Raw genomic sequence first — 27,106 nt, 5'->3', positions numbered from 1 at the left:
CTTAAACCTCAGTGAAGTGGGACGCCGACGCTGGGGTGACTACATCAGCCCCCCTGTTTTCCGAATAGGCGAGCTAATAACCAGTATGTATATATCATTGTGCACCCCTAAAATATACATCTCACAAAACAGCCAGTGAGTTTAGTAAACATAGCATGAGAAACAGATTTCACTTCTAAGGCAAATGATGCCAGCTATATTTTTTTAAACCGACGTTAAGTATATCAATAATTTAAAAACTCATATCAAATCTCTTTCCTGGTAAATGGCAATCGATAAAGTATATAAAGGACTAGGGGCATTAAGGGTCATTTCCGGCCTCATCAGGATTTAGAATTAGTTGTTATATTCGTTATCTGGAATAAATGAAGAATGCAAATATGAAGTTGAAAATTCATTTGACAACTGGTTTAGGAGATATGACATTACAAAGAGAGACATTATTAAAAATTTATAATAAAATGCATGAATGTCATCTGGTGTGCTCGATTTAGTTAAAAATTCACCATTTTGAAGGAAATCAACGAAACCCTTTTCAATTTTTTGAAAGCATGCGCACGCACTAAACAAAAAAGTATTTGACATGCTTCAACATTGTCATACTAGTTGTTCATTCACAGAAAGGAATTTTTGTTTTGTCATAATTTCTGCATGGCAACTGCCCCAAAACACCATATTTTGGCTATTTCTGCATAGCAACGTAATTTTGTTGCTATGGAAGGGCATCTACGCATGCACATTGGAAAAAATCTGATCCAAGAAAGATAATCAAAATTAACCAATATGATGTTTATAATAGAAAATAATAAATAAATTTGAGTTGAAATTTTCACAATCAAATATAAATAGATAGAAATAAATGGTTACCTTAGGCCCTGAGCTTCTCTTATCACTGGGCTGTACGTAACAATTAACTGTCTATTCATAGGGATCCCCCTGGGTTCAAATTGAAAGGTGATTTTTTTTCTTCCATGATTTTTTTGAGAGAGGGATATTTTGAAAATGGGTGAGATATTTTCGAGCATGCAATTTTTGAGCAAAGTGAAACTGCGAGGGCCAAAGGCGTGAAGCCATGTTGGATGGGGTACAGGGGCCCGGAAAATTTCGAAATTTCGAAGCTCTGTGGTGCATTCTGAGGTATTTTCAGGGGAAAATTTTGTTTGCAAGTACTAATTTATTTCTATTTTAGCATTTTAGTCTCCTTTTTCACCATATTATGTTTTAACCATTCAGCAATTGCAATCAGAAAATGCCTTTAGGATATCTGGCTACACAACATAAAAAGTTAAAACTCTAAAATCTGAAAGGAAACAACAGACATACTGAAAACAAAAAGACATAGAGAAAACAAAAAATAACAATAAGGTTTTTATTTAAGTATTTTTAATATATAAATTACATTAGAATCATTAACATAAGTGTTTTCTGTTTAATGTATACATGTATAGCTATCGCCGTTGCATTAAATAACTTTGTAGGATATATTCAGATTAAATTAATGGAATACCGTTCTAAATCTGTTTATTCCACGTTAGGCATATCAAGGTCTAGATCTTCTTATAACGCTTCACTTCGATAGACGTTTAACAAGCAAGTGATTATGACTCATGTGTGCAGGTAAATGTGGTCGATAAACAATGACTTACTTCCGCTTTGAATTCGCTGGAAGTTTGAGTGTGAAGTAACGATGACCTGTCCGACAGGATTGTAGATGACATTATTAGTTTTAATGTTAAAATCGTGTATACCTAGAAAATATATACGATCCACAGACAAAGACTGTGAAATATTTAATCCCATTTAGAGAAAATTAGCGCAATATTTCTGAAAAAGAGGGACAAATATCGCAATATTGCGGCCCAGAGTGATCCCTGATTCACTAGTCCCATAGACATGTCTTTAGTGATGACTCGATGACAAAAGGCAAAGGAACTGTATCTCAAGCGTCCCAGTGATTTTAATGTTTTGAAATATTCTACAGACATGCAACTATGTATGGCGCAATATGAAAATTTCAAAAACATTAAAATCAATCATACTTGTGAGTTAAAAGTTCATACTGTGTTGTAAAATAAAATCTTCTTTCTAAGACCAGTAAAAATAAGTGTTCAGAACTTGGACACACAATCATGACAATGCTAAAGAGGTAATATCGATCACGTGGACTGTGTTGTACACTGAGATATTAATTTCCCAATCAATCTGAATTAGTGTATGGAGTGAGTCACCCTGGAACTGTTTCATAAGAATAATTATCTAAGTGATCATCCAAAGCAATTATAGACAATTATTCACCAAGGCTATCTGTGGTATTTTACACCTGATAAAAGTATGATGTTGTCCAGTTATGTTGCAAGCATTGTAAAAAATAAAACAGCAAGTAACCAGCTGAAATAAAGCTAATACAGTACATGTATTGTGTTTACATGGGCAGTCCCAATGTCTGACAGACTTGTGCATCATTGCAATGTTTGTTTCCAATTTAAACGTACAATTGTATCCTACATGGTAGACAAGAGATAAGATATATATATATATATATCAATGAATTTTGAATAGAATTGATAATGCCCATTAGGGTTGAGATCCATGTAATATATCTATCACTCTACTCTCGAGGTATATATATTGTAACCCTTGGCAAGCGAAGAGGATCACTTAGCTTTCTTTTCAATACCTTTTAAGCCAACCTTCAGCTCTGCTGCTTCTGAATATGCGTTCACAGACGTAGTAGGCATTTTACTTATTTTTTTAGTTTTGCATATTTAAAAAGTGGGCGTTGTCCGATTCAGTACAGACTATGACAGTATGACTTTGAATTAAACCAGCTACAGGTTATTTCCCAAATTCCTAAGTATATGATTGTAAAATTTAATAAGAAGTCTTCATGTTAGGTAAGTAGTTGAACATTTCTGTCTTCTACTGTACGCAGTTCAAGTCCGATATGTCGAAAAGTAGCAATTCATACGCATGTTGAGAAAATTTGGCAAACAAGTTAATTTAACCGAACATATTTCTGATTATGTATTATCTATATTTCCTATTACAACGTAGATATCAACAGTGCATTCTACTCCAAATCAAACAGTTGTCACCATGTTTTTCGATTTGCATTTTTGTGATGCTGTTAACGTTACTGCCAGAATCAGTGGCGGCCATCAGTTTACATTAGCAACATCACATTCCAGGGATAAGCGTCGTCTTTCTACATATTCTAAATGTTGTGTTGGATGCGATGAAACTTCAGATAAACTGTTTAGCTATTGTGATATCGCATTATAATTTTCAGTCGCTAAACCCTTATTAATCAATCTACACTGTTTCTAAAACTTACCCGAGTCAGTCATGTTTAATTCCCGCTTCCTATCGAAGTTTTGTAACGAGGTCCCTGATTGGTAATATTGAAGAATGCTAAGGTTCGCAGTAAATGGTTTATCAAATTTACAAATCATTGAATTTATGAAGTAACGAAACAATGGAAATTGCAGGCGTCGATAATTTTATTCGGACTGTAAGCTGCCACAAGCATACCGTTAGATGATAAAAATGTTATAATTAAAAGGTTGTAATCGTTTGTGTTTTCTTAAAATTGGCCGCAGATACAATGTTTGCGATGTGACATCCGACGCAATCGCGCAACGGTGGCCTCGTCGTCCCAGGCTTGTTCCAGAGACTGACAACTTGCTCTTTACCTTTCTCACACTTTTCAAGCTAGTAAAATGCCAAACCAGTGGGCAGAAATGAGAAATAGATATAATAAAAGAATTGTATATGACTCTCCTACCTTGTTTTGTTAAAAAAAATCCAATTCTTTTAAGAACATTAAGCTGTCTAGAAGCCTTTGAACAAATTTCTGAAACATGTGCACTTCCAACCAGTCGCCGCATTTGGAGCCCAACTTGACTTGTTGTAATCTGTTACCCAGATAGCTAGATACCAGGTCCACTGAGCCCGAGCTGAGACCATACGCATCCAACTTTCTGAGCAACAGATCATGAGGAATGCAGTCAAAAGCCTTGGACAGATCCATGAGGATGGCAGCGACATACTCACGGTTGTCCAAGGCCCTGCGCCAGTCCTCAACCAATCTTAACAGGGTAGTTTGGCATCCAAATCCTGGTCTGATTCAGCGAAGGCTGTTAAGAAGGAATGAAAAATACCATTAAAATATTCTCTGAGCTGATCACTCATAGCTCTTTCAAAGAGTCCTGTTCAAAACATAATTATGCCACGAGAAAACATCGGAAATCAACGTTATATTAAATATTAAATTCCATATGGTTTGGTAGTGCTCCATTGGAATGTAAATTTGAATTATTAAGTTTAGAAAATACAAAACATCGAAAGATTGCACAATTCTGAATTCAGGAGAACACAAACCCCGTTTTTGTCAAGTTCTTTAGACAATTTCAAAAACATCTTTAGATATTAATAATTTGATAATATTTTTAACCAGGTTTTTAAAACGAGGTTGTTACAATACTTGCAAAGTTTGATGATTTAGCTCTGAAAATACAGTTTTTTTTAAGGAGATGTGTGAGGGTTATTTTTCATGACATATTAGAACACGAGCTCCCTTTTAATTCACTATTCAATTAAAAAAAATATCTTCAGATATTAATTATTTGATAATATTTCTTACCAGGTTATTAAAATGAGGTTGTTATAATACTTTCAAAATTCAATAATTTAGCTCTGAAAATACAGTTTTTTAAGGATAAACAAGTTAAAATGGCGGCTTTGATGTGTGAGGTTTTTTTTCTTTCATGACGCACTAAAACACGCACACCTTTCTTATTTATTATTTAATTTCAAAAACATCTTCAGATAATTACTCAAACAAAATATTTCTAGCCAGTTTTTTTTCAAATAAGGTTTTTACAATACTTGCAAAGTTTGATAATTGATCTCTGAAAATACACTGAAAAATATATACCAGTTTTTAATGGTATACGGCAGCTGTGATGATGCGAAAGATCTAAAATTGGGAATGATCAAGTTATTTTAATGATTGATTGACAGGAACATAAAAGTTAGTAGCGTTAAACAATGGTACAGTGTACATGTTGAAAATTGTCAGGTCTATCCAGTCGATGTGAAAAGTATGTCTGACACTGACGCATGCAAAAATGAAGAAACACAGCAAGTGATCATTGAGGGTGACTTTTCATCAAAAGTACAGGTAACATCGGGTGACTCCATGGGGTCAGTCCTCGGCCCGGTCTATATGATTTACCAAACGTTTTGCAGACGACAAGCCTTAGCGGCAGATGGCGATAGATGAAGAGGGTAAAAACATGTTACTTATTTTTTTATAAATTAGGGAAAAGAGGACCACATTAATTAATTCTAGATATTTAATCGTTTCAAAAAGATCACTTTCATGACTTCTATGTGCTTTAAATCAGCTTTTAATGTAATGACTAACAAGCTAGCAGAGCGAAATAGTGGTATACTACCTATATTGCGTTCCGTACGTTATAAATGTATTATTTGATATAAAATATGAAAATGTATATATATAAATTTATTTATTTGCAGATTATATGTAAGGAACGTTATAAATATTACTTTCATCGTCGAATAGCAATCAATATTGTTTATTTATTTATTTAATTGCAAATTTATTCACTGCGTAACTGTTGTTGATAGTTCTCTTTCCGGTCGTCACCATGAAGTAATGGCAATATTTGTTACCCCTTGTCGAAAATCGAGCTATAATCGTGACATCATGTATCGTAGATCAAAGTTTAGATGTTTGACATAATAAATAATAGTTACTCTTATTTGATGTATTGTAATTTTGTGTTTCAGGGTCGAACTTTGTGCGTTCAGCGGCTACAAAATCTACCCAGGCCATGGGAAAAGAATGGTCAAAATTGACGGGAGGGTAAGCATATTACATTTCCCGTCGAAGTGCATATTGAAAACGATCACATTCATATTGTTGTGTCAACATAATATGCTAAGCGTTGGAATAAACATATATTGAATTCCATAAACTTTATTCAGCAGTCGTCGAAGCTGCTCCGGTTTACATTTGCTCTATACTCCGATCTTACTGCTGGGGTTCTTACTGCTAAGTGTTCCAGTCGAGTTTTAATTAGGCATTTTATCTTCTGTATATTGTTAGAAAGCTTATTTATTTCAGACACTAACTCGATACAATTATCAAAAGTCCTAATATAACGAGATCGAAAATGTTGTGATCAAATGACGTGCTGATCGATGGAGACGCACTGTTAGCTTATTTTCTTTTATATATCGTCTCTATCAATATTGAAAATTAAATAAAACTGATAATATGACTCAGGCTTGGCCTGGAGTGACTCAGGCTTGGCCTGGAGAGAGCGAAGCTCGTACTGTCCATTTGTTTCAATACATTTATTTTTTGAATCATTACATACATTTTAATACATAAAAAAATGTCTTACCTGTACTTGGGTTTATAAAAATAATGGAATCTGTTCAGTTACTGGGTAAAATCATCCATCCTTGTACTTCTTCAAAGTTGTTGTGCTTGCTCGAGTGTTTCCCATTCCCATTATTATTTCTCAAAAGTGATCATTTATTGAAAAAAATATTTTACGAATTTCTAAATTCTATCTGACATTGATCATCATCTTCTCTTTTTTTTTTTCAAATGAAAACTCCAACAAATGCTATATATCTAATTAGTTGTTATGATGAACCTGTCCCATCATTTGCAATAGGGCTGCAACGATACGATACATATCACAAAATAGTTGCGATAAAGTAGCTTTCTGACGAGATTTTTTTTTAATATTGCGTCATCAGAGCTACGAAGCGGTCCTATGCCAACTAATGGAGCAAAATCAAAAGTGCTTTAAAATCTGTAAGATTGCATATATGTCTGCCATGACAGATCACGCATGATGTTATCTCAATTATCCTATCTATATATGGCTTGCATGGCCAAATATTGTATTACTACTGATGCCGCCATGTTTACTACAATTTCCATATTGGGTAATGACACCCATATTTGGACGTCTGACCTATATCGGACGAGAGACAAACTTTCCAACATGGCGGTCAATTCAGATTTCTATTGTGCTTTCTACGTTAACTGTTTAACGATATTTTAGGCCGAGTTTAACTTGTTTAACGAGTTTATGTTGTGCAGGATATCAACAGAAATAGTTCATACTACAACCCTATTTATGGATGCGGACCAATGTGCTGTCAATTAATTCAAAAATTGTCCTGGTGATTCACACCGTGCTTGCTCCATTACAAGGCATGGGATCGATTTAATACCAGGCCGGGGCAGAGGAGGCTGGGTATTGATATTAGTACTAATCGCAAAACTGTGGTGACAATACAATGGATATCGGGATACATATAGTAACAGTAGAAGCAAAGAGAAATGTTATGTTGTTATTTTTTAATAGCAATATTACAACTGGAAATAGATTTGGTCAAAATAGTCATAGTTTTAAGTTTCACACAATTTACGTCTTCTGACTTGCATGCCAAGCTGGAGCTGTCACTCGCCATGTTGGAACGTTAACCGATATGTGTAAAATAAATTCAGAAATGACAATCCGGAAAATATCGTAACCTCCCAAAAATATCACGATTTATCATCGCAGTTGATGTCTATAGACACTACAATAGTGTTGTCATTTTATAATATTTGGGTAATCAGTGTCAAAAAATCATAAACTACAATCAATTATCCATCGGTTTACTATTTTCGATTAAAAACTGATCATCAGTTTTAATTTTAAACCGATTTTCCATTACTATTTTACAGATGCTTTGATATGGCCAACTGCTGTCAAATCATAATAAAGACAGGACAATGTACAAAAGTAAAGTAGAAAGACATTATACATAACTTGTAAAAATTGATTGCAGCGATTCTTGGTATGTCGGACAACTAGTTTACAGAAGCCTAAGCTAAGATGTAGGAAGAAAAAAGGGTTTAGTTTTCTTATAAATTAAAATGTTTCAACTTTGCCTTAATTTGAAAATGTCGGTTTATTTTAGGTCTTCAATTTCGTCAATGCAAAATGTGAGCGATCCCATTTGATGAAGAGGAACCCCCGTAAGATCAACTGGACAGTGCTCTACAGGAGGAAGCACAAGAAGGGCCAGACTGAGGAGATCTCAAAGAAGAGGACACGTCGTACCACAAAGTACCAGCGAGCTATCACGGGTGCAACACTCACAGACATCATGGCCAAGAGGAACCAGAAACCCGAAGTCAGGAAGGCACAAAGGGAACAGGCCATCAGGTATACAGAACAAATTGTTGTCTACCTTTCGTCAGAAAGGGCACAGAGCAAGGATTTCAACTTTTTCTCATGACAGAACGGGTACAAATTGTTCAGGTTGCTACTGTAAATTTACATCCTTTACCATACATTGTATTTTTTCGCTACCCTCAGTCAATCCAATAAGCTACAAAGCAGCATGTGCATCTTCATATTAAAGGTGCAAATGATGTCGGAAAGTCCAGAACTTCATTAGCACTGGAAAAATAATACTAGTGCTTCCCATTACTATTGACTTGCAACCCAAATTGGAAACATTTTACATAACCCTCTCTCTGTAGTAGCTGTATTGCCTGACCAATTTTCATGAAACTTGGCCTTATTTACCTTGGACCATCCTCGATATCCAAGGGTTATGCTCACTTTCGCTCTCTTCACCCCTGGAATATGTTGTAGCAAAATTGAAGGCTCAGTGTGCGCCACCTTGTTGATGAAACAAGAAGACTTGTTGAAATAAATCAAAATAATCTCGCGGTCATGTAACGGTAAAAATTGACAGGCTTTGAAGTGGGACGTCCCTCCTTTGTAGTCTTCAAAGGACAGGTATCAGCCTAGCGGTTGGTCATTTTTTGTACCTGAAAACAATCAAACGGCTACCTTTGTGCCTTCAATTTTGCTATGACATATTCCAGGGGTGTAGAGAGCGAAAGTGAGCGTAACCCCTTGATATCGAGGATGGCCTTGGACATACCTTAGACAGATTTGAATTTTGGGCATCATCTATTGACGGTCAGGGTCACTTAACAAAATAGATGTTTGCCACTTGCCGCAAATTTTTGGAGTTATATGGACATCATAGGTCAAGGTCACTGTTACCTTAAAAAAAATCACTGTCACACTTTTGGATCACTCCATTCAAAAGGTTTCCATAAAATTTAACAGATCATACAGGTATGTTTGCATTAATCAAGATCACTGTTGTTAAAAAGAGATTTTATGCAAAATGGCTTGTAATCACTTCAGCAGCAGTACTTTTGAGACAAACTAACACTACCAGTAGTGAAATACAGACTTACTACACCATGAAAACCTATAGTCCATCAAAGAATGCAGTCTATTTGAAAACTTGTGAGGCTGATAATCCATCTTGTAGGTCATGTAAACTTTGTTATTTACAATAACCCTATAGGGTACCTGTACGTTATTTAATTTTCGTGTTCAATATTGTAAATATTGTACAGGGTTGTACATTCCATTTCGACTTTGGAGAGTCCTGGGGACCACTCAATTGAAATTGGGGGTCCTAGATAAATATTTGGGGTTCTCATAAATGATTCTACTTTATGTAAAACCCTGACTTTCCAGCAAAGTTGGAACAATATAGCTTCAGAGTGTTTTTATCATACATTTGTGTTGGCATTATCATCACTAGACCTGTTGTCAAGGAGACACACAAAGTAGTTTTGGAACTAATCTGTATTGATTTATTTCTATCATAACATCTTGTTTTGAAACTATTAGAATTGAATTTGATTTGCATTTCTTAAACAATTTTTCTCTTCTACAGAGCTGCTAAAGAAAAAAACAAGGCAAAGGATGCTGTCAAGAAGGCCACCAAGGTATTGAAATGCTGGGCTAGAAATTAATTTTGAATATGGCTAGTCAATTGGGGTAGTAGTTTCCAATTTTTACTAGCTCATGTGCAAATTCCACTATTAAACCCAATATTATTAAACAAGATAAGCAATATCAGGCTATCTTTATTGTCTTACCCTGAAATGGTGACCAGAAACAATACTTCCTGTTTATAAAGGGCTTTCTACAGAGCTATGAAAAATATTGGTACCCTTGGCCCTCCATTCACGTTGCCTCCCATAACATCGGGATTCATTGCTGTGACTCTTCCAACTTCATTTCTTGCCAGATTTACATCAAAGTTATACAAAGGCCAACTATAAGAATAATTTGGATGAGTTCACCCCTGGCAAATGCTTTGAAAATAGTTTGTACCATGTAAGAAGTTCAAGATGTGTTACAATAATCCAGACCAAAATGTGTACACCACTATTGTAGATAAAGTGAAAGATTTTGACTGAAATCATTGAGCATTACAGTAACAAAGATTGATGTGCTGTAGTACAAATTGTCATGATATATTGGGAGAGATAGAATGGAAAACAGAAAATCAGGTTAATTCTTAACAGTATCTTTTGCAGAATTACATTGATAGCAATTGTTCCTTCTAGATCAGCTGTTATTAATACTTTGATCTGTTTATTCCTCACAGGCTGCAGCTCCCAAGCAGACAAATAAGACGAAAGCTACAAGGAGTGCACCAACGAGCAAGCCTCGTGTTGGAGGAAAGCGATAAATTCCTCTATATAAATTATTATAATAAATTCGTCTTCTGGTGAGGCATTGGTTGGGTTTTTTTGTTCAGAAACATTCATAGTCAGGGAGGCCTATAATGACATTTGTGAGATATTCTAATGACAAAAAGCCGAATACTTCACCATGAATGATTTTGTCTTTGTCACATGATTCATTTTGGGATATTGGGTTCATTATGTTTTTCGATTTTTTGAGGAGAAAAAATACCATAATCCTTGGCTATAACAGTAATGATACCTACTGTAAATCTACTGTTTAGTTGCAGGTCCTTACTCATCAAATTGAATCCTTTATTTACCACATAATGATGACGCTTCCGGCACAAAGATTTGATAGTTATATGCAGGTGTTGGTAAAAGTTCTATATGATAAACATCCACAAAACGTCCAAAAATAGGCTGATGTCCAAACTTTTTCCCAAAAATTGGCAATTTTAATTTTTCTGTGCAGAAAAGTTCAATCTGTAGTGTAATAAAATTTCAAGGTCATCCCTAGATCTGACTACTGGACACTGCATAAGGTCATCCCTAGATCAGACTACTGGACACTGCACAAGGTCATCCCTAGATCAACCTACTGGGCCGGTATTCATGAAACCGTTCTCGTGCTCAAGCATGGTTTCTGTGCTCAAACCAACTTTCTTGTAACTCGCTTAAATCGTATCAAAGGATCAAAAAGTCAAAAATAAACATTGAACAATGCATTGACAAAATAAGATATACTTAATAATTCATAGCCATAACAGGAAATTCGGCTTGAGCATAAAATCCATGGTTGAGCATGAATATGGGCCCTGGACATGGCACAAGGTCATCCCTAGATCAGACTACTCGACACTGCACAAGATCATCCCTAGATCAGCCTACTGGACACTTGACAAGGTCATCCATAGATCAGGCTACTGGACACTGCGCAAGGTCATCCCTAGATCGGACTACTGGACACTGCACTAGATCAGACTACTGGACACTGCACAAGGTCATCCCTAGATCAGACTACTGGACACAGCACAAGGTCATCCCTAGATCAGACTACTGGATACTTGAGAAGGTCATCCCTAGATCAGACTACTGGATACTTGAGAAGGTCATCCCTAGATCAGACTACTGGATACTTGACAAGGTCTTCCCTAGATCAGACTACTGGACACTTGACAAGGTCATTCCTAGATCAGACTACTGGATACTTGACAAGGTCTTCCCTAGATCAGACTACTGGACACTTGACAAGGTCATTCCTAGATCAGACTACTGGATACTTGACAAGGTCATCCCTAGATCGGACTACTGGATACTTGACAAGGTCATCCCTAGATCGGACTACTGGATACTTGACAAGGTCATCCCTAGATCAGACTACTGGACACTTGACAAGGTCATTCCTAGATCAGACTACTGGATACTTGACAAGGTCATCTCTAGATCAGACTACTGGACACTGCACAAGATCATCCCTAGATCAGACTACTGTACACTGCACAAGATCATCACTAGATCAGATTACTGGATACTGCACAAGATCATACCTAGATCAGACTACTGCACACTGCACAAGGTCATCCCTAGATCAGACTACTCGACACTGCACAAGATCATCCCTAGATAAGACTACTGGACACTTGACAAGGTCATCCATAGATCAGGCTACTGGACACTGCACAAGGTCATCCCTAGATCAGACTACAGGATACTGCACAAGATCATCCCTAGATCAGACTACTGTACACTGCACAAGGTCATCCCTAGATCAGACTACTGCACACTGCACAAGGTCATCCCTAGATCAGACTATTGGACACTGCACGAGGTCATCCCTAGATCAGACTACTGGATACTGCACAAGATCGTCCCTAGATCAGACTACTGGACACTGCACAAGGTCATCCCTAGCTCAGACTACTGGATACTTGACAAGGTCATCCCTAGATCAGACTACTGTACACTGCACAAGGTCATCCCTAGATCAGACTCCTGGACACTGCACAAGGTCATCCCTAGATCAGACTACTGGACACTTCACAAGGTCATCCCTAGATCAGACTATTGGACACTGCACAAGGTCATCCCTAGATCAGACTACTGGATACTGCACAAGGTCATCCCTAGATCAGACTACTGGACACTTCACAAGATCATCCCTAGATCAGACTGCTGCACACTGCACAAGATCATCGCTAGATCAGACTACTGGACACTGCACAAGGTCATCCCTTGATCAGACTACTGGATATTGCACAAGGACATCTCTAGATCAGACTACTGGATACTGCACAATATCATCCCTAGATCAGACTACTGCACACTGCACAAGTTCATCCCTAGATCAGACTACTGGACACTTCACAAGGTCATCACTAGATCAGACTACTGGACACTGCACAAGGAAATCCCTAGATCAGACTACTGGATACTGCACAAGATCGTCCCTAGATCAGACTACTGGACACTTGACAAGGTCATCCCTAGATCAGACTACTGTCCCCCGTTGCTCAAAGGTCGATTAACTTGAACATGTGTAAAGAGAAAAAAAATCAATTTGTTGCCAATAAGAATTGACAACTTTCAAAGCATCATAAATCTTCAAAACACATTGAACTGATTTGTCTCGAACATATCTTCTGAATTTTGTTGTATTCATGTTTTGAAATTTTCTATCCACTGATGGACCAACCTATGAGCAATTGGGGCCGGTACAAGGTCATTCCTGGATTAGGTTACTGGACACTCCAAAAGGTCTCTCCTGAATCTGAACTATTGGACACAACATGAGGCAACATTTTGACCAGAGATATTCGTTTGTGAAATAAGGTTGAACCTAGAAATCTGATGCTGCTTTTAGGCAAGCCTTGCATAAGCATTTGCAGGTCCGCCAGGATTGGAGTGCTTGAGTTTACTCTTGCATAAACTTGCACTGAGCTTTTGGTCGTAAGTATCGCACGAAAAGTTAACCATACTTCCAGTGTAGTAAGACGCGTTCAGTGAAACATAAACTAGTGTCCTTAACACCTAGACGTTCCATAAGGTCATCCCTAAACACTACCAAGGCATACACTATCATTTTAATGAGGTTATTACCTAGAACTTTCTGATACTTTAAATTTTCCATTGTGTAAAGAATAAGAATTCTAATAAACTTGAGATAATGACCGTGATAAACAAGGTGGTGAATAAGAGGGGTGTAGTTGATGAAATGAAGACAAACAATCGACTGTTCTTTGTCATATTTAATTGGTTGGTATGATAATTGTTCATTGGTGACACCGATTCATTAATGCTTCAACATATTAATTATGTTATTTTGTCATAATGACCTAGGAAATATGTGTATCACATTGTCAACAGTGGGACACAATACATATATACCCATTAAATACGAAGAAACCTCCAGCCCATGCAAAAATAGTAGGGGAACACAGCACCTGTATAAGGGAGGCAACTCATTTGTTTGATAGACAACATTGCTCTGTTGTACTAAATATAAACCTGGTTATTACCAGTGCATAATTTTGTTACTGAAAGATCAACCGTCAGTTTTTATGACATAAATGTACATTTTACTTTAAGGTTTTTTAATATATATATATACGATATCCTTTAATTTCAAAAAAATACTTTAAAAAAAGTATATCTTGAATAATATTAAAATTAAATTTGTCCGTAACAAAAACATCCTTACATGCACTAAACTACAACCGTGTTAGGATATTTTGTAATTTTTCCTCATTTCATATGTGTAATAATATAAACTTTAATGTAGAACAGAACTTTTTATCTCAATTTTTCTGGAATCGCCATGCAGAAATAAATCCAGAATTTCATTAGCTGATGGTCAGTCTACCAGACAGGTAAACTGGAAACATATAGAACAATCTAAACTCTTCAATTAGCCATGGTTACACAGTTTTAGCACTAAATCTAAAATATAACTAACGATATAACTACAGTTTAAAACTTACATCGCTAAGAACTTGATAGTTATTTCTGATTCATCATTTATATGTCTTTGTACATACTTTACAAATAAAATAAATCTACAGCTGTCAAACTTTATATACTCATACTCTTGATGGCCTATCAAAGTTTGCAGTTTGGAAGGAGGGTACTAGAGAGAAAACGTTCGGTACAATGTATACATAAACTACTCCTATAAGTTAGATTGCCGTGTACTTATCTACTGTGCTGTCACATACTGTTAAAAGGGTGTATCCTAGCTGTAATATCTTGGCATGTTCAATTGTTGAACAATTGTACAAAACCCTTGCAAGTTTTGATATTAATCTATAGTTTGTCAATGTAAACATCAAAAAATAATGAGAGAATAATAAAACTTGATTGAATTTGTTAAAATGTATTTCATGACAAAACAATGAAGGGTAACCTGTACCCAAGATTTTTATGAACTTCAGTATCTATGTCTAATTTAGTAAGTACAGAAAAGGGAATGGGGGCATTGATGGAGGGGAGACAACTTTTTTTATTGTTCTTATAAGTTGGGTCTATGGCATCATAATTCATAATAGAAAAGACAGGTATTCACATCACATAAATACATTGGCTGCACTAACTAATAACATAACTTGTACATTTTACAAACACCACATTTAAAAAAAGTTCACAATTTTGACAATTTTAAATAATTCAGGTTCATGATAATTGTTCTAATTTTCAAAAAAGTACAAATTACAAAGATAAAAATAGCACAACATGGTATCACAGTTGACTCGATCGAGATGCTAGACTTGAACACATTTTTGCTCATGGATTGTTGCTAGGTAACTAAGTGTCTTTTCATCTTAAGTTTGCCAATTACACATTAAATACATATGTTGTGTTTACATTAACATTATCTGCATAAATAAATATTTTTGCAAAAATGATTGAACAAAGGTTGTTGAACAAATGATTAAGCCTTGTACAAATGAAAGGGTAAGAAAAATTATATTTAATCCAATACAAGATTAATCCCATAAAAAATTCCTGACAATCAGTTATACATAGGTAGCAAAGCTCAATAAAAGATTATGTACACTAAATGTCATTAAAACTAAAGAAACTGCCTTGAAGATTAATAACATAAATGAAAATAAAAACATTAAAATATAAATTATGATATATGAACCTTTAACTTTATAATAGAGAGGGCAAGGTGGAATTATTTATTGGGAGAAAAAAAGACAATGATTGGAAACGTGTTCAGTTTGTGGGTGATTCATAGGCGTCTCCATTTACAACAGACACAGAAATTGGACGGGAAAAGTTTTCAGATTGTTCACATGTAAAAGTACATATATATTGGATGTTGAATGTTGTTGCAAGTACCAGTAAAAAAAACAGAAGATTAAATTTAATTACCAGGTACTTAAATCATTGCACCAAATGAACAGATTGACCCTTCTGATTGTTTGGACGGAAATTAATTTGTTCGCTGCTGGACACGAGGTAAACTTCATTTTGATGCCACTAATCTATAGGCCTGAATCATCTCAATCCAGTCCTCAACAAAAAGACCTTGTCATACAAAAGAAGGATAAACGCCCTGATTCTGGTATGATGATAAATCTAGACTCAAGTATCAAGTATTTGAATGTTGTCTTATTTTCCAGGGGCACATAAAATTTTGTTGTACATATTTAAATATTGACCATTTCATTTCATTTTAATTAACAAAAGAAATCTGAACATAAATGTACACTCAGGACCACAGTTATTTGTGACCAAAACATAAATATTTGATTACTTTAATTCATGAGCAATATGAATAAACCTGGAACTACAACATTCAATTCAACGGAGTTGTGAAAAATAAATGGTCTCTAAATTTTAAAAGATACATGATATTACAAATCTTGGTAAACAAGTATACAGGTGTAAAATATCTTTGAAAGAAGTGAAAATTGAAATTTACCTTAATGAAATTGTGTGAATGATAGTATGACTATACCTTTTAATCTATATTTGAAGGAGCTATAAGAATGCATAACACAATGTTGATCAAAATGGTAAAATACGTAACCTTATATTACTCTCCCCACTAACACATCTGAACAATTATACAACAGCTCACCAGATAAAAAAGGTTCTGCGTTACTGTTATTCAGGATTTTTAGAAGTCAACAACTTCCCATAAAAAATTACCATTGTAATTCAGACGTATCCTTTCACACTTGGCACACTGTGACATGGTAGTAACAATCATGAATATACGACTTGGTAACGGACGGAAATTTAACACATACAGCACGAGTCCGTCACTGTCAGTTTGGGTCTGGGGTAGGCAGCCATTCTCACTATCAGCTCCAAGGATCTGTAAGACTCTGTTACCAGATTAACCTTGCCTCGCAATATTTTCCACAACCTTAAAGGTGCAAATGTGAACCAATCATGTGTAAAGATTTACAACAAAAATTTCGTTTTGAGGTAAAAGCATTGCCCTTTTCACTTTAAATATTTTAAATTATATATATATATATATATATATAGCCATGGCCGCTCATGTGGTGTGTAAGTAAATTTCCCCAATTCATACTTGCATGAACATTGGAAAAATCCAGATTCAATCCCTATATGAATAGTATACGGCATTATACATGAGAATGACTTGAGGTCAACGGCCACTACTATATATCTGACCAACAAAACTGACAATGACGGCCATCAGTTACATACAGGTATATCATTACATAGACTTCGAATATCAAACAACGTAAAACATATTCTGCAAGATTCCTGTATAAAAATTTATAAATACACAAATGACTATGAATACAAAACTTAACAACACAAGGTTAAAGACATAGAAATTCAGTGTGCTGCTAAAGAATGACTTCCTCGATGTCGTCATCATAATTATCGACTGCAGTGACCATTGGCCGTGACTGGAATGTAGTCGTTGAATGGCGTTGTCGCCGTGGTAACAATTTTGAAGAGTCTTTCGTTTTTGTAGTATCATCATCATCAAGCAGAGCACTCCCGCCACCAAACAACGATAATGAATTTTCTCTTTTTGTTGTAGTTTGTTTTGGTTCATCATCAAAAAGTGACAATTTTGCTGTGTTAGTTTTCTTCTTATCGAAATTTGTACTGTTGAAAATGTCTTCATCATTATTGTTACTGGTGTTTGTGGTGGGCTGATTACCAAACAAATCGGCCATAAGATTTTTCTTTTTGTTCTCTCTGTGCTTTGGTGGCTTAGCAAAATCATCATTGAAAACTACATCACCCCCTGTTTTCTTGCCAGTTTTCTTTGTGTCTCCCCGTCGCCCAAACGATGGTTGGTACGCTCCAACATCATCATCTTTCTCTTTCTTTTTTTTCTGTTTTTCCAGATAGGGAATAGTAACATCCTCATGGGACCATTTGCCATGGTGAAGGTTTTCTACGGGCTTGGTGAACTGGTAACTTTTTTTACTAGATGTAATAGACTCCACATCACTATCCGTCTTGTTTGTAAGGAAAACTGGATCATGACTCTCTTCCCTTTTAGTTTTCTTTCCATCATCAATATCGCGTAGCTTTGCCAGCAACGAATCCTTTTTACGCCTTTCCTCATCCATTTGTTGATCTCTCTGTATACGTTCCCTCTCCTCTTCTGCTCGTCTCTCTTGTTCTTTCCTTTCTCTCTCTCGCCTTTGTCGGTCTTCCTGTTCTCGTTTTAACTCCTCAGCTTCACGTTTCATTTGCTCTCTTTCTAGTTTCATTTTCCACTCCTCAGCTTCACGCCTGTCCTTCTCTTCTCTTTCACGTTGTTCCTGTCCCTCACGGTCTCGGCGTCTTCTTTCCTGTTTCTCTCGCTCCTCCTGTTCCCTCTCCTCCTGATCCAGTCGCACACGTTCCATGTGTTCCCACCGTTCCTTCCTTTTAAACTCCTCCTCCTGTTCCTGCTGAAATTTGCGCCCCCTCTCACGAGCATCTTTCTCCTCCAGTACTTTCTGCTGTTGCTAAAAAAGAGAAACACAAAGTCTTGTTTACTTATTGAATTTTGTTTCAACTAAAAAGGCAATATTGAATAAACAATGTAAATAATTGTTAAATTTCCAGTTAAATTCTTCATGGCTTTTAAGCATGGGACTAGTATTATACGAATATACACATATGACTAACAAAAAATACTGTACTAGACATTTTTTTTTTATTAAATTTCAAAGATACGTTCATTTATGTAATTAAAATTTTAATTATATGTTGCTTAAGTTTAACATCCTTAAATGGATATGCAGTTATTCCACTTTTTACCAATATTTCTTTTAAGAAATACTGTTGTAAACAGAAAATTATCCTAAAAAGGTATATATTTTTTAACATTTTTGAAAATCATTATTATTGAAGTTAGTCAACAAACAATTCAAACTGCAAACAAAATATAACACATACTTTTAGCAATGAATATATTAATATTTCTATCTATATATACTCTTAGTTAGAATTAGTGACGGTCATTCTCGATATCCAGGGGTTACGCTCACTTACGCTCTCTGCACCCCTGGAATATGTCATAGTAAAATTAAAGGCTCTCGGTTAGCTATTTGATTGGTCTACGTGCAGAGAGTGTAAGTGGGCGTAACCCCTGGATATCGAGAATGAGTGACGACAAGCTGGTAAAGTTGAATTCTTTAAAAATCAAATTGTGAACATCACTTAAAACATTTGGTAAACACCAATTTCTATTAATTACCTGATAAAAAAACTTAAGCATAAACAGTCACTGTTACATTGTCTCGAAATATTTTGCTTTCAATTGAATTCCTTAGTTTAGGAAAAGGTCTTGAAAGTACCAAAGAGATTTGATAACAATTTCACGAAAAATTATAATACATGACAGACCTCTAACACTTAAAACTGAAATTACACTTGGAAAGAATGCGAGCAATTTCAAAAATAAGAGATTGTGTACTAATTTACATATACATGGCTATATCCACAGACAGAGGATTGAGTATGAAGTACACAAGTCTGACACCTTACAGGAGGGAACAAAAACGACACCTACAGATGTCTTAACGAATAAACAAATAGAGAGAATAGAATGAGCAAGGATAAGGATAACTCCAACACATTCTTGATATAAAAGAGCTTGTTTTCTTCTTGAAAGCCTGATGACTTTATCACTATTTCAGCATGGTACAAATTACAGCAGAGGACACTAAGAAGAACTAAACATGGCAGAAATCAGACACTTGTAAACACAGACTGAAATACACATGAATGTTGTTTAAGCTAAAGTTTATACTTTCCACAACTCACTTGAATCTATTTTATTTCCTTTTTCCACTTTAAGAAACAAGTTGAAGATATTAAGCTCCTACTGTCAAAATCTTCTGTAAATTGTTTTTTTTTATCTCAAATACAAAAATATATGTCTGTAAACATTTATGTTGAGTTTCTTTTACATCTCAAGGAGTTGAAGACTCGTGTTCAAAAACACCAGAAATGACATTTCTTTCTTTCAAATCTTAAATACTAGATAAATAATTAAAAAAATCCACATGAGTGGATGTGTCGCCTGCTCAGCGCTTTTAGTAAGAAAGGTGTTTTGGCTTGAGTTATCGCATAAACAGATATGCCAAAACGTGGAAAGTTGAAACTCGACAGAAAAAACCTGTTATATATGTTGAACATTATTGCTTCTACCATTACCGTACAAAATTTGAAAGGAATTGATTAAAAAAACAAAAATTCTTGCATTTACTACACAGCAATAAAAAGGGGCATAACTCCACCAAAAATGCACGTAAACTTCTGAAATGCGAACTCGTCTGAGCTATATTGGTATGCAATATATGTACCAAGTCTAAGATCAATCAACCCAAGGGAATTCAAGTTTGAACCTTGTTTTGGACGACACAACCAACGCCGCCGACAAAGTAATACCTATATGCTGCCTCGCGTTGCAGACGACCTATAAATTGCCGTACTTTATGCATCACTGAACCAACCCTACTTTTACTCTCCTAATCAAATTCACCCTCTGTTAACTTAAAGTATCTGCAAGCTCCTGTGAATAAGATCTTAGGATATTAGTTGCATTAATTAATTATACGGAGATATTGATATATACATAAATATATTTCTACGTCATATATTGATATATATTAATACAAATCTGGCACGTCAGGTGTTAAGTCATACAAAATCTGGTTAAATGCAATCGAGAGCACAGCAGAATCACTCAGAGAATTCAAGATGGTGGACGGCTATAGATCTGCAGAGGAAGAATCATATTATAAACAGTTAATGACGAGGTTTAATTCTTAAAAGCATACAGTGTCGGCTCAATTTGCTCGTTTTCACATGAATATGAGTTTATTTTTACTGTGTCAATATGTAACCAAATTATTTAATTTTAAATACACTATAGTTAAAGACAACATCGTCAATTGTGTTGTTCAGAAAACATTTGTATGCAGATAAAGATCAACTTCCTCAAAGAAATAAATGTCAGGAAAATGTCTGGCATGTTTAAAAAGGTAACTAACAGTGTTACAAACACAAGTAGCATTCTTCTCTCTTTAAGAGTGAAGAAAGCTCTTTCATAAAAAAGAAACTATTTTAAAAAATTCAAGCAAGCTGGGAAGTCAATGGGTTGAGAAAAGTTTAGTTAACTCAGGGGTTTACCATTAACATTTAAATGGGATTTGAACTTTTTTTTTCTCAGTTGAAGTACATGTTTAAATCAAAAGTATGAATTAATACTAGACACTCTTGTATACACGGACATATGCATGAATTACTAATATACATAAAACAGCAACATGAAATTACTTCATTGAGCATCCCTTCCAGCTTTTCAAACAAAATCTAAAAAAAAAAGTGCAAGTAATTTTAGAGTTTTAGTTGAAACAAAATCCACTACAAAAGGGGTCGTTAACGATACCCGCCACACACTAAACGCCCCATCACCTCGGTCTCCCCAGCAGTATATGTTGAAGTGGAAGCAAGAGTAGATGTTTTGCTGACAGATTTGTATCTACTTTTACCAACAGGTGGCGATGCATAGATACGCGTGCTTCCCACCGGAGGCTTCTTGCTTACATTGTGTGTGTTATCACTCGACTTTTCCCAAGGCCATTTCTTTTCTGAGGCTGTGAAAGTAGATTTTTCATGTCTGGGGGATTTTTTAGGTGAAGTCTGGTCTTGGAACCGGAATGGCTTGGAGTAAGTATCATCAGTGTCCTCTTCAATTCTCTCCCACTCTTTGGACCCTGCACTCGGTGCCCTCTCATTATCATCATTGTGACCTCTGGAAGAAGGAGTCTTATTGCCTCCATAGCTGTCGTCTGCTCCCCAAGAGAATTTACTGGATTTGTCACCTGCTTTGTTCTTCTTGTCATTATATAGGAATGACCTGTGTGTATCGGACAGTCTTTCTGAGCCTTTTGGTTTCTCGGACTGTCCCTGTCGACTTGACCTCCATGCCTTACTTGAATAATCCTCTTTTTTAGATGCTACTGGTTCCGTAGAAACAGGTTTCCTTGGCGACAAGGAACCACCACGGTATCCAGGAGTGGCTTTGGACTTGACTGCTCTCTTCTGTCAGTCAAAAATATTATTGGTCAATTATAAAAGAGAAAATAACCCATCTAAATCAATCTACCAAGACAATTCACCACTGAGATCTACAGTAACAGCAATGTATCTCTAACCCTTAAACCACTATAAGTAGTAACATGTTCTGTGTGCAAAAAACATTCAGGGTTTTCTTATTTTCTACATTTATTCTGTAATTTTTCGAATAGATGTTGAAAATAAAAAAATCATCATATTCAATTTTGAATTTTGAATTTTGAATTTCAGTATTCAAGTTGAATACTGGAATTTTGAGAAATATTATTGGTTCTTTTTAGAAATGAAGTCACTATCAAACACAAGCCAAGTTTCATAGCCCTGAACATATTACATGTACTATTATAATATTTATACCAAATTCACCTCCATTTTAAAATACCATAACCAGGTGTTTTTACTTTTAACTTTGAGTTCAGCTACTAGAAATGAAGATAAGAGTCATAGTGAAATGATGTTGTAATTTAAGAGAGTTTTGTAAAAGATATAAATGGCTATCATCAATATGTTGCAACAGTTTATAAACAGATTATTCTAACAGAGTCATTGTTAATTTGAGTAACGAGTTATTGTTTTCTGAAAAAGACAAACAGGTAACAACAGATAATTTTAAACAGCCAAGTGTTGGCTTACAGACGACCTGAAAGTGGAAAATCGGTTTTAGAAACCTTTGTTAAAATATGAATCTTTCATATCAAGCATTGGTTGGATGTTGAACCTCAAGTTAATTTCTGATTGAAGCAGAAAGGAAAGCAATGGTCATCTGTTATTCATTTAATAACAATTTCACTAAACTGAAGATTACCAACACATGTTGATGTTAATTAGCAGAAATATTATTTTTGACTAACACATGTAATGAAACATGGCAACAATACAAGAGCATGCTTTACATGGTGTTTAAGTTAAAGAGATATATATGCATTGGTATAACATTGTTATCAAGTGAGGAGATATATCTTAAGCAGTTGAGTGTATTACAGTATACACCTGTCTGTAACGTCACGCTACCACAATGGGTACAATTTTAACAGTTTTTCCGTGATATTTAAAATTCAGATCTTGTATCTGGACTGCTTGACAAAAACTACTCATGGTGGTTCATTTTCAGAAAAAGTTTTGGTTCTATTTAAGTAATTTGTTTTTGAAAATAGAACACTAAACTTGCAGAGAGATTTCGTCAGTTTTTTCGGCCATGATTAGTACCCAAATTGGTACACAATATCACAGGCTATGAACATGTTTTTACTTATTCTAGTTATGTAACGATTGCAACAAAATATACTGCTTTTTAATAAATACCATACTGAACTACAATTGTATATATACACTTTTATATTATCCGGTTATAAGGATCTGAAATCACAATTTCAACATGCTTATATTTAATCCTCCAAAATGTTATTGACGTACATCGTTTTCACTGTTTAATTTGAAGTCATCATGTACTCTTAAAATGTTCCTGAAAACAAAACTATTCGGTGGAAATGCTGATAAATAACACTTTTGTTATACTGTCAAGAGGAAAATGCTCAAATTTAATTTTAAACGTTTTTTTCGATCCATCTTCTGACCTTGTACCAATTGTGGTAGCGTGACGTTACACTTATAATGGGCCACAGATATCAACACATGTTGAGAAAGAAGATGGACGATGCCTGATTTGATGTCACTTAAAACATTTCCTTGAATATTTTTATGCTATTCCAGTATTTGAGATTCTCAAATATCATACAATATTATATTTCGTTTTCTATTACTCCTTAACCAGAATTACCATACACAATATATATTGTTCAAAGCTTCAGACATTTCCTTTTCTGTCTAAAAAAGCTTCAAATATTTTATTTTATATTTCGTTGCTTTACATCACTTGGTCATATGATATCACCGCGAACGCCAAAGTGACCAAAGATGACACTGGACTATATAAAGACACAATTTTTATACAATGAATTTAACTTGATGCATTCAATGTCTGACATCGAGAAAGTTTCAGATTTTTTTTGTGGCTCACATTTTTGCATATTTAAGAAATTTAATACAGTCAACAAGTTTTGTTGAAGATTTACCATAAATTTCATCTAATTTAGATTTTCTTATATTAAACATTAAAATTGCTATAAAGCATTAGTTCATTAAAAAACAAACAAAAGCCCAATCGCCCACTTTTTTCTCAAAAAGGTAGGAAAGAAAAATTAAATTTCAGGTATTTTTTAACAAAGTAATAATATAACAATGTTAGCAACAAGAATTAAACTTGTAAAAACTTGTATAAAGAGCTTGAGATTTTAATCAGTTTCTAATGTCATACAAAATTTGAATATTCTATACAAAGAAAAAAGCATTTTTCCTTATTAATAACTACCATTGTAAATGGTTTAAAATTGATGTTGCAGGGAAAATTACAACTGGAATAAATCTCCTAAAAATCCTCACCAATTTCTTCAAATGACGCGACATATTTATAATTCTAAATTTTCAGACCAATAAAATTAAATAAGTTATAACAATAACTATGGATCAGAATCATACATAAGGCAATTTGTTCCGTTCTGAAAAGATCTTGACAACCTCTTATGGATTTCAATTTTTCTTTCAGCTTCAGAAGTTAGAAACAACAAAGAAACAACACAGCTTACAAATTTTGTTTTACATGCGGCAGGTTTGCCAACTTTTGGCGTAAACAACATGCTTGGCTATAAGACAAGTTACTTGAACAGCCATTCTCAACGCATCCTCGATATCCAGGGGTTACGCTCACTTTCGCTCTCTACACCTCTAGAATATGTCATAGCAAAATTGAAGGCTCAGTGTGCGCCACCTTGTTGATGAGACAAGAAGAATAGTTCGATCCTTTGATGTACATCAAAAGAATCTCACGGTCATGTAATGGTAAAAATTGACAGGCTTTTGAAGACGGGCGTCTCTCCTTTGTAATCTTCAAAAGACAGGTATCAGCCTAGCGATTGGTCAGGTTTTTTTTAATCTGAGACCAATCAAACAGCTATCTTCGTGTCTTCAATTTTGCTATGACATATTCCAGGGGTGTAGAGAGCGAAAGTGAGCGTAACCCCTGGATATCGAGGATGTTCTGAGTGGTACATATTGTGGGAACCAGCAAACACATGTAAGTCAATAACGTACTGTAGAACAGACATTATGATGATAGTACCTCAGAGGTCGGGGAATCATCTCCCTGATCAGTTGAAAAATAGATTACCATCAAATCGTCAAGATTATTTAACAATCAAAATCGCACTTATTTATTTGGAAACGATTTTTTTTTAGAACAGAAAATTATTGTAAAAGTTAAATGGTTTTGGGGCAAGGAATCTCTCTTTTCAACTATAATTACACAGAAATGATTTTTAAAAAAACCCAAACATTTATACATTGTATTCTGGTATAAAAATGAATTTAAATCAATGTATTTAATCAATCAAGGCCGACAATTTTTTTTTCTCTATAAATAAGAAGTATCAGGCCAATCAAGATTTCTTTGAAAATCAATGTTAGTGTTAGGAACCACAAGTCCAGCAAAAATCTTTTTGTATGGTAAACTGATTGCTGGTTTCCATCATAACAATTAACAACAAATTATACCTTTTCGTACTCCTTGCTTTCCCGAGAAAACCGTAGTCTTGGAATTGGCGATGCACTCTAAGTGGTTCAAATTTTTATACAAAATATTACCACTTCATTTGTGATGACGAAACTCATTGTTTCAGAAGCAAAAAAATATGTAAACATTCACACATATCGAAGAAATTGACAAATACAGTAGTGAGTATAGGTGGTATATCCGACACAAGTGCTGATTGGTTAGAATTTATAGCCAATAGATGGAGTTTATTCTTGATAATAATCTCCAAACTCCAGAGTACAGATTACATTTGAGAATAAATTCAGACTTGATATTTATCACATTCATGTTTGGTGTCCCTCTTATCCTATATATCAATAAATGAAAGATGATGTTCTTTTCTCAATTTCTGTACAAGACACATGATTTAACTATTCTGGTCAGGGAAAATTTGATGGAAAACGCGACATAAAGCAATTTTGACGTGTCACATCATGTCATTTCACACCAAAATTGTTCCAAAAAATAAACAATAGAATGCTTAAGATAAAAACCTATAGCAGTTACGAGATAAACTTGTATGTACACAATATTACAACAACTGTGCATATATTACCAGATATCTTATTAGTGTATCTGTAGTTTAAATTAACATTGTAGGTGCATGAAAGATTGCTCGGTGCAAGTTTACATAAAATTCAATCAGATTCATCTGCATGATTTTTAGTCAGTGTACTGGATAAATCTTTCAATCAAAGTTTTCAGAAAGACATTATATATGTAATAAGGTCAAAATCAAACTCACTACCGTCAAAAATATCAAATGTATGTTGTTTTGGTATGCAAAATATGAAATCCAGGACGTGGGCAATAGAAATCAAAGATACCTATATAAAAGCAATATAATGAATTTTGTCATACTGCAAAACCTATTTAATCATGGAAATCATTAAAAAAACATAATTCGGTAAAACTTTAATTACTAGATTCAGTACGAAAATCTAAATCCTTTTTTGGAATTCCTTTTCAGATTTTTTGTTAATTTATAGATAAAAGGTAAAATACAGGGGAGACTACACTTAAGCAAAATTGCATGCAATTTAGTTAGTGAGGGAAGGCAGCAGCAGCAGCAGCAGCAGCAGCAGCCAGTGTGTTGTACTGATCCACATATTTAACGCCTCAAATGAAGTATGAATATCACGATACCCTTAACCAAATGTTATTTGCATACTAGTATATAATAAGATTTCAAAATACGAAATATCAAATAAAATTGAAAAAAAAATACACCTATGTTTGATTGGTGTCAGTTTAATATAAGAGTGTAG

General features: G+C 34.9%; 3 protein-coding genes across 10 annotated transcripts in view; 1 reads left to right on the top strand and 2 right to left on the bottom strand.

The window, feature by feature from the left end:
- The window catches only part of LOC110459051, a 96,417-nt gene extending 93,046 nt beyond the window's left edge, over nucleotides 1-3,371 (bottom strand). The window contains exon 1 of the mRNA XM_021511092.1: nucleotides 3,335-3,371. Coding sequence (XP_021366767.1) covers nucleotides 3,335-3,347 — 13 coding nt within the window. The 5' untranslated portion in view covers nucleotides 3,348-3,371. The remainder of the gene's footprint in view (nucleotides 1-3,334) is intronic.
- A 2,240-nt stretch (nucleotides 3,372-5,611) lies between these two features.
- LOC110459082 (60S ribosomal protein L24-like) lies at nucleotides 5,612-10,657 on the top strand. The gene is made up of 5 exons (XM_021511171.1): nucleotides 5,612-5,677; nucleotides 5,815-5,890; nucleotides 8,017-8,264; nucleotides 9,811-9,862; nucleotides 10,531-10,657. Exons 1-5 carry the CDS (start codon nucleotides 5,673-5,675, stop codon nucleotides 10,612-10,614), a joined length of 465 nt encoding a protein of 154 aa, XP_021366846.1. The 5' UTR covers nucleotides 5,612-5,672; the 3' UTR covers nucleotides 10,615-10,657.
- Nucleotides 10,658-13,849: 3,192 nt separating this feature from the next.
- The window catches only part of LOC110459078 (lebercilin-like), a 28,427-nt gene continuing 15,170 nt past the window's right edge, over nucleotides 13,850-27,106 (bottom strand). For 3 of the 8 annotated variants that reach the window (XM_021511156.1, XM_021511158.1, XM_021511157.1), the window contains 3 exons: nucleotides 25,799-25,855; nucleotides 21,530-22,159; nucleotides 13,850-18,570 (listed from right to left, as the gene is read on the bottom strand). In XM_021511156.1, coding sequence (XP_021366831.1) covers nucleotides 17,446-18,570; nucleotides 21,530-22,159; nucleotides 25,799-25,855 — 1,812 coding nt within the window. In that variant the 3' untranslated portion in view covers nucleotides 13,850-17,445. Of the gene's footprint in view, nucleotides 18,571-21,529; nucleotides 22,160-25,367; nucleotides 25,392-25,798; nucleotides 25,856-27,106 lie in introns of all 8 variants that reach the window. The other 5 variants (XM_021511160.1, XM_021511161.1, XM_021511159.1 and 2 more) reach the window with 5 other exon arrangements.

This window comes from Mizuhopecten yessoensis, unplaced genomic scaffold (assembly GCF_002113885.1).
Source record: "Mizuhopecten yessoensis strain PY_sf001 unplaced genomic scaffold, ASM211388v2 scaffold9963, whole genome shotgun sequence".
NCBI lineage: Eukaryota > Metazoa > Mollusca > Bivalvia > Pectinida > Pectinidae > Mizuhopecten > Mizuhopecten yessoensis.
This window is presented reverse-complemented; position numbering and strand designations above follow the sequence as displayed.

Excerpts from the sequence above, each read along its gene's own strand:
- LOC110459082 (XM_021511171.1), top strand. Across the intron at positions 5,891-8,016 it reads TGGTCAAAATTGACGGGAGG|GTCTTCAATTTCGTCAATGC; the intron begins GTAAGCATATTA and ends GGTTTATTTTAG. Across the intron at positions 9,863-10,530 it reads CTGTCAAGAAGGCCACCAAG|GCTGCAGCTCCCAAGCAGAC; the intron begins GTATTGAAATGC and ends TATTCCTCACAG.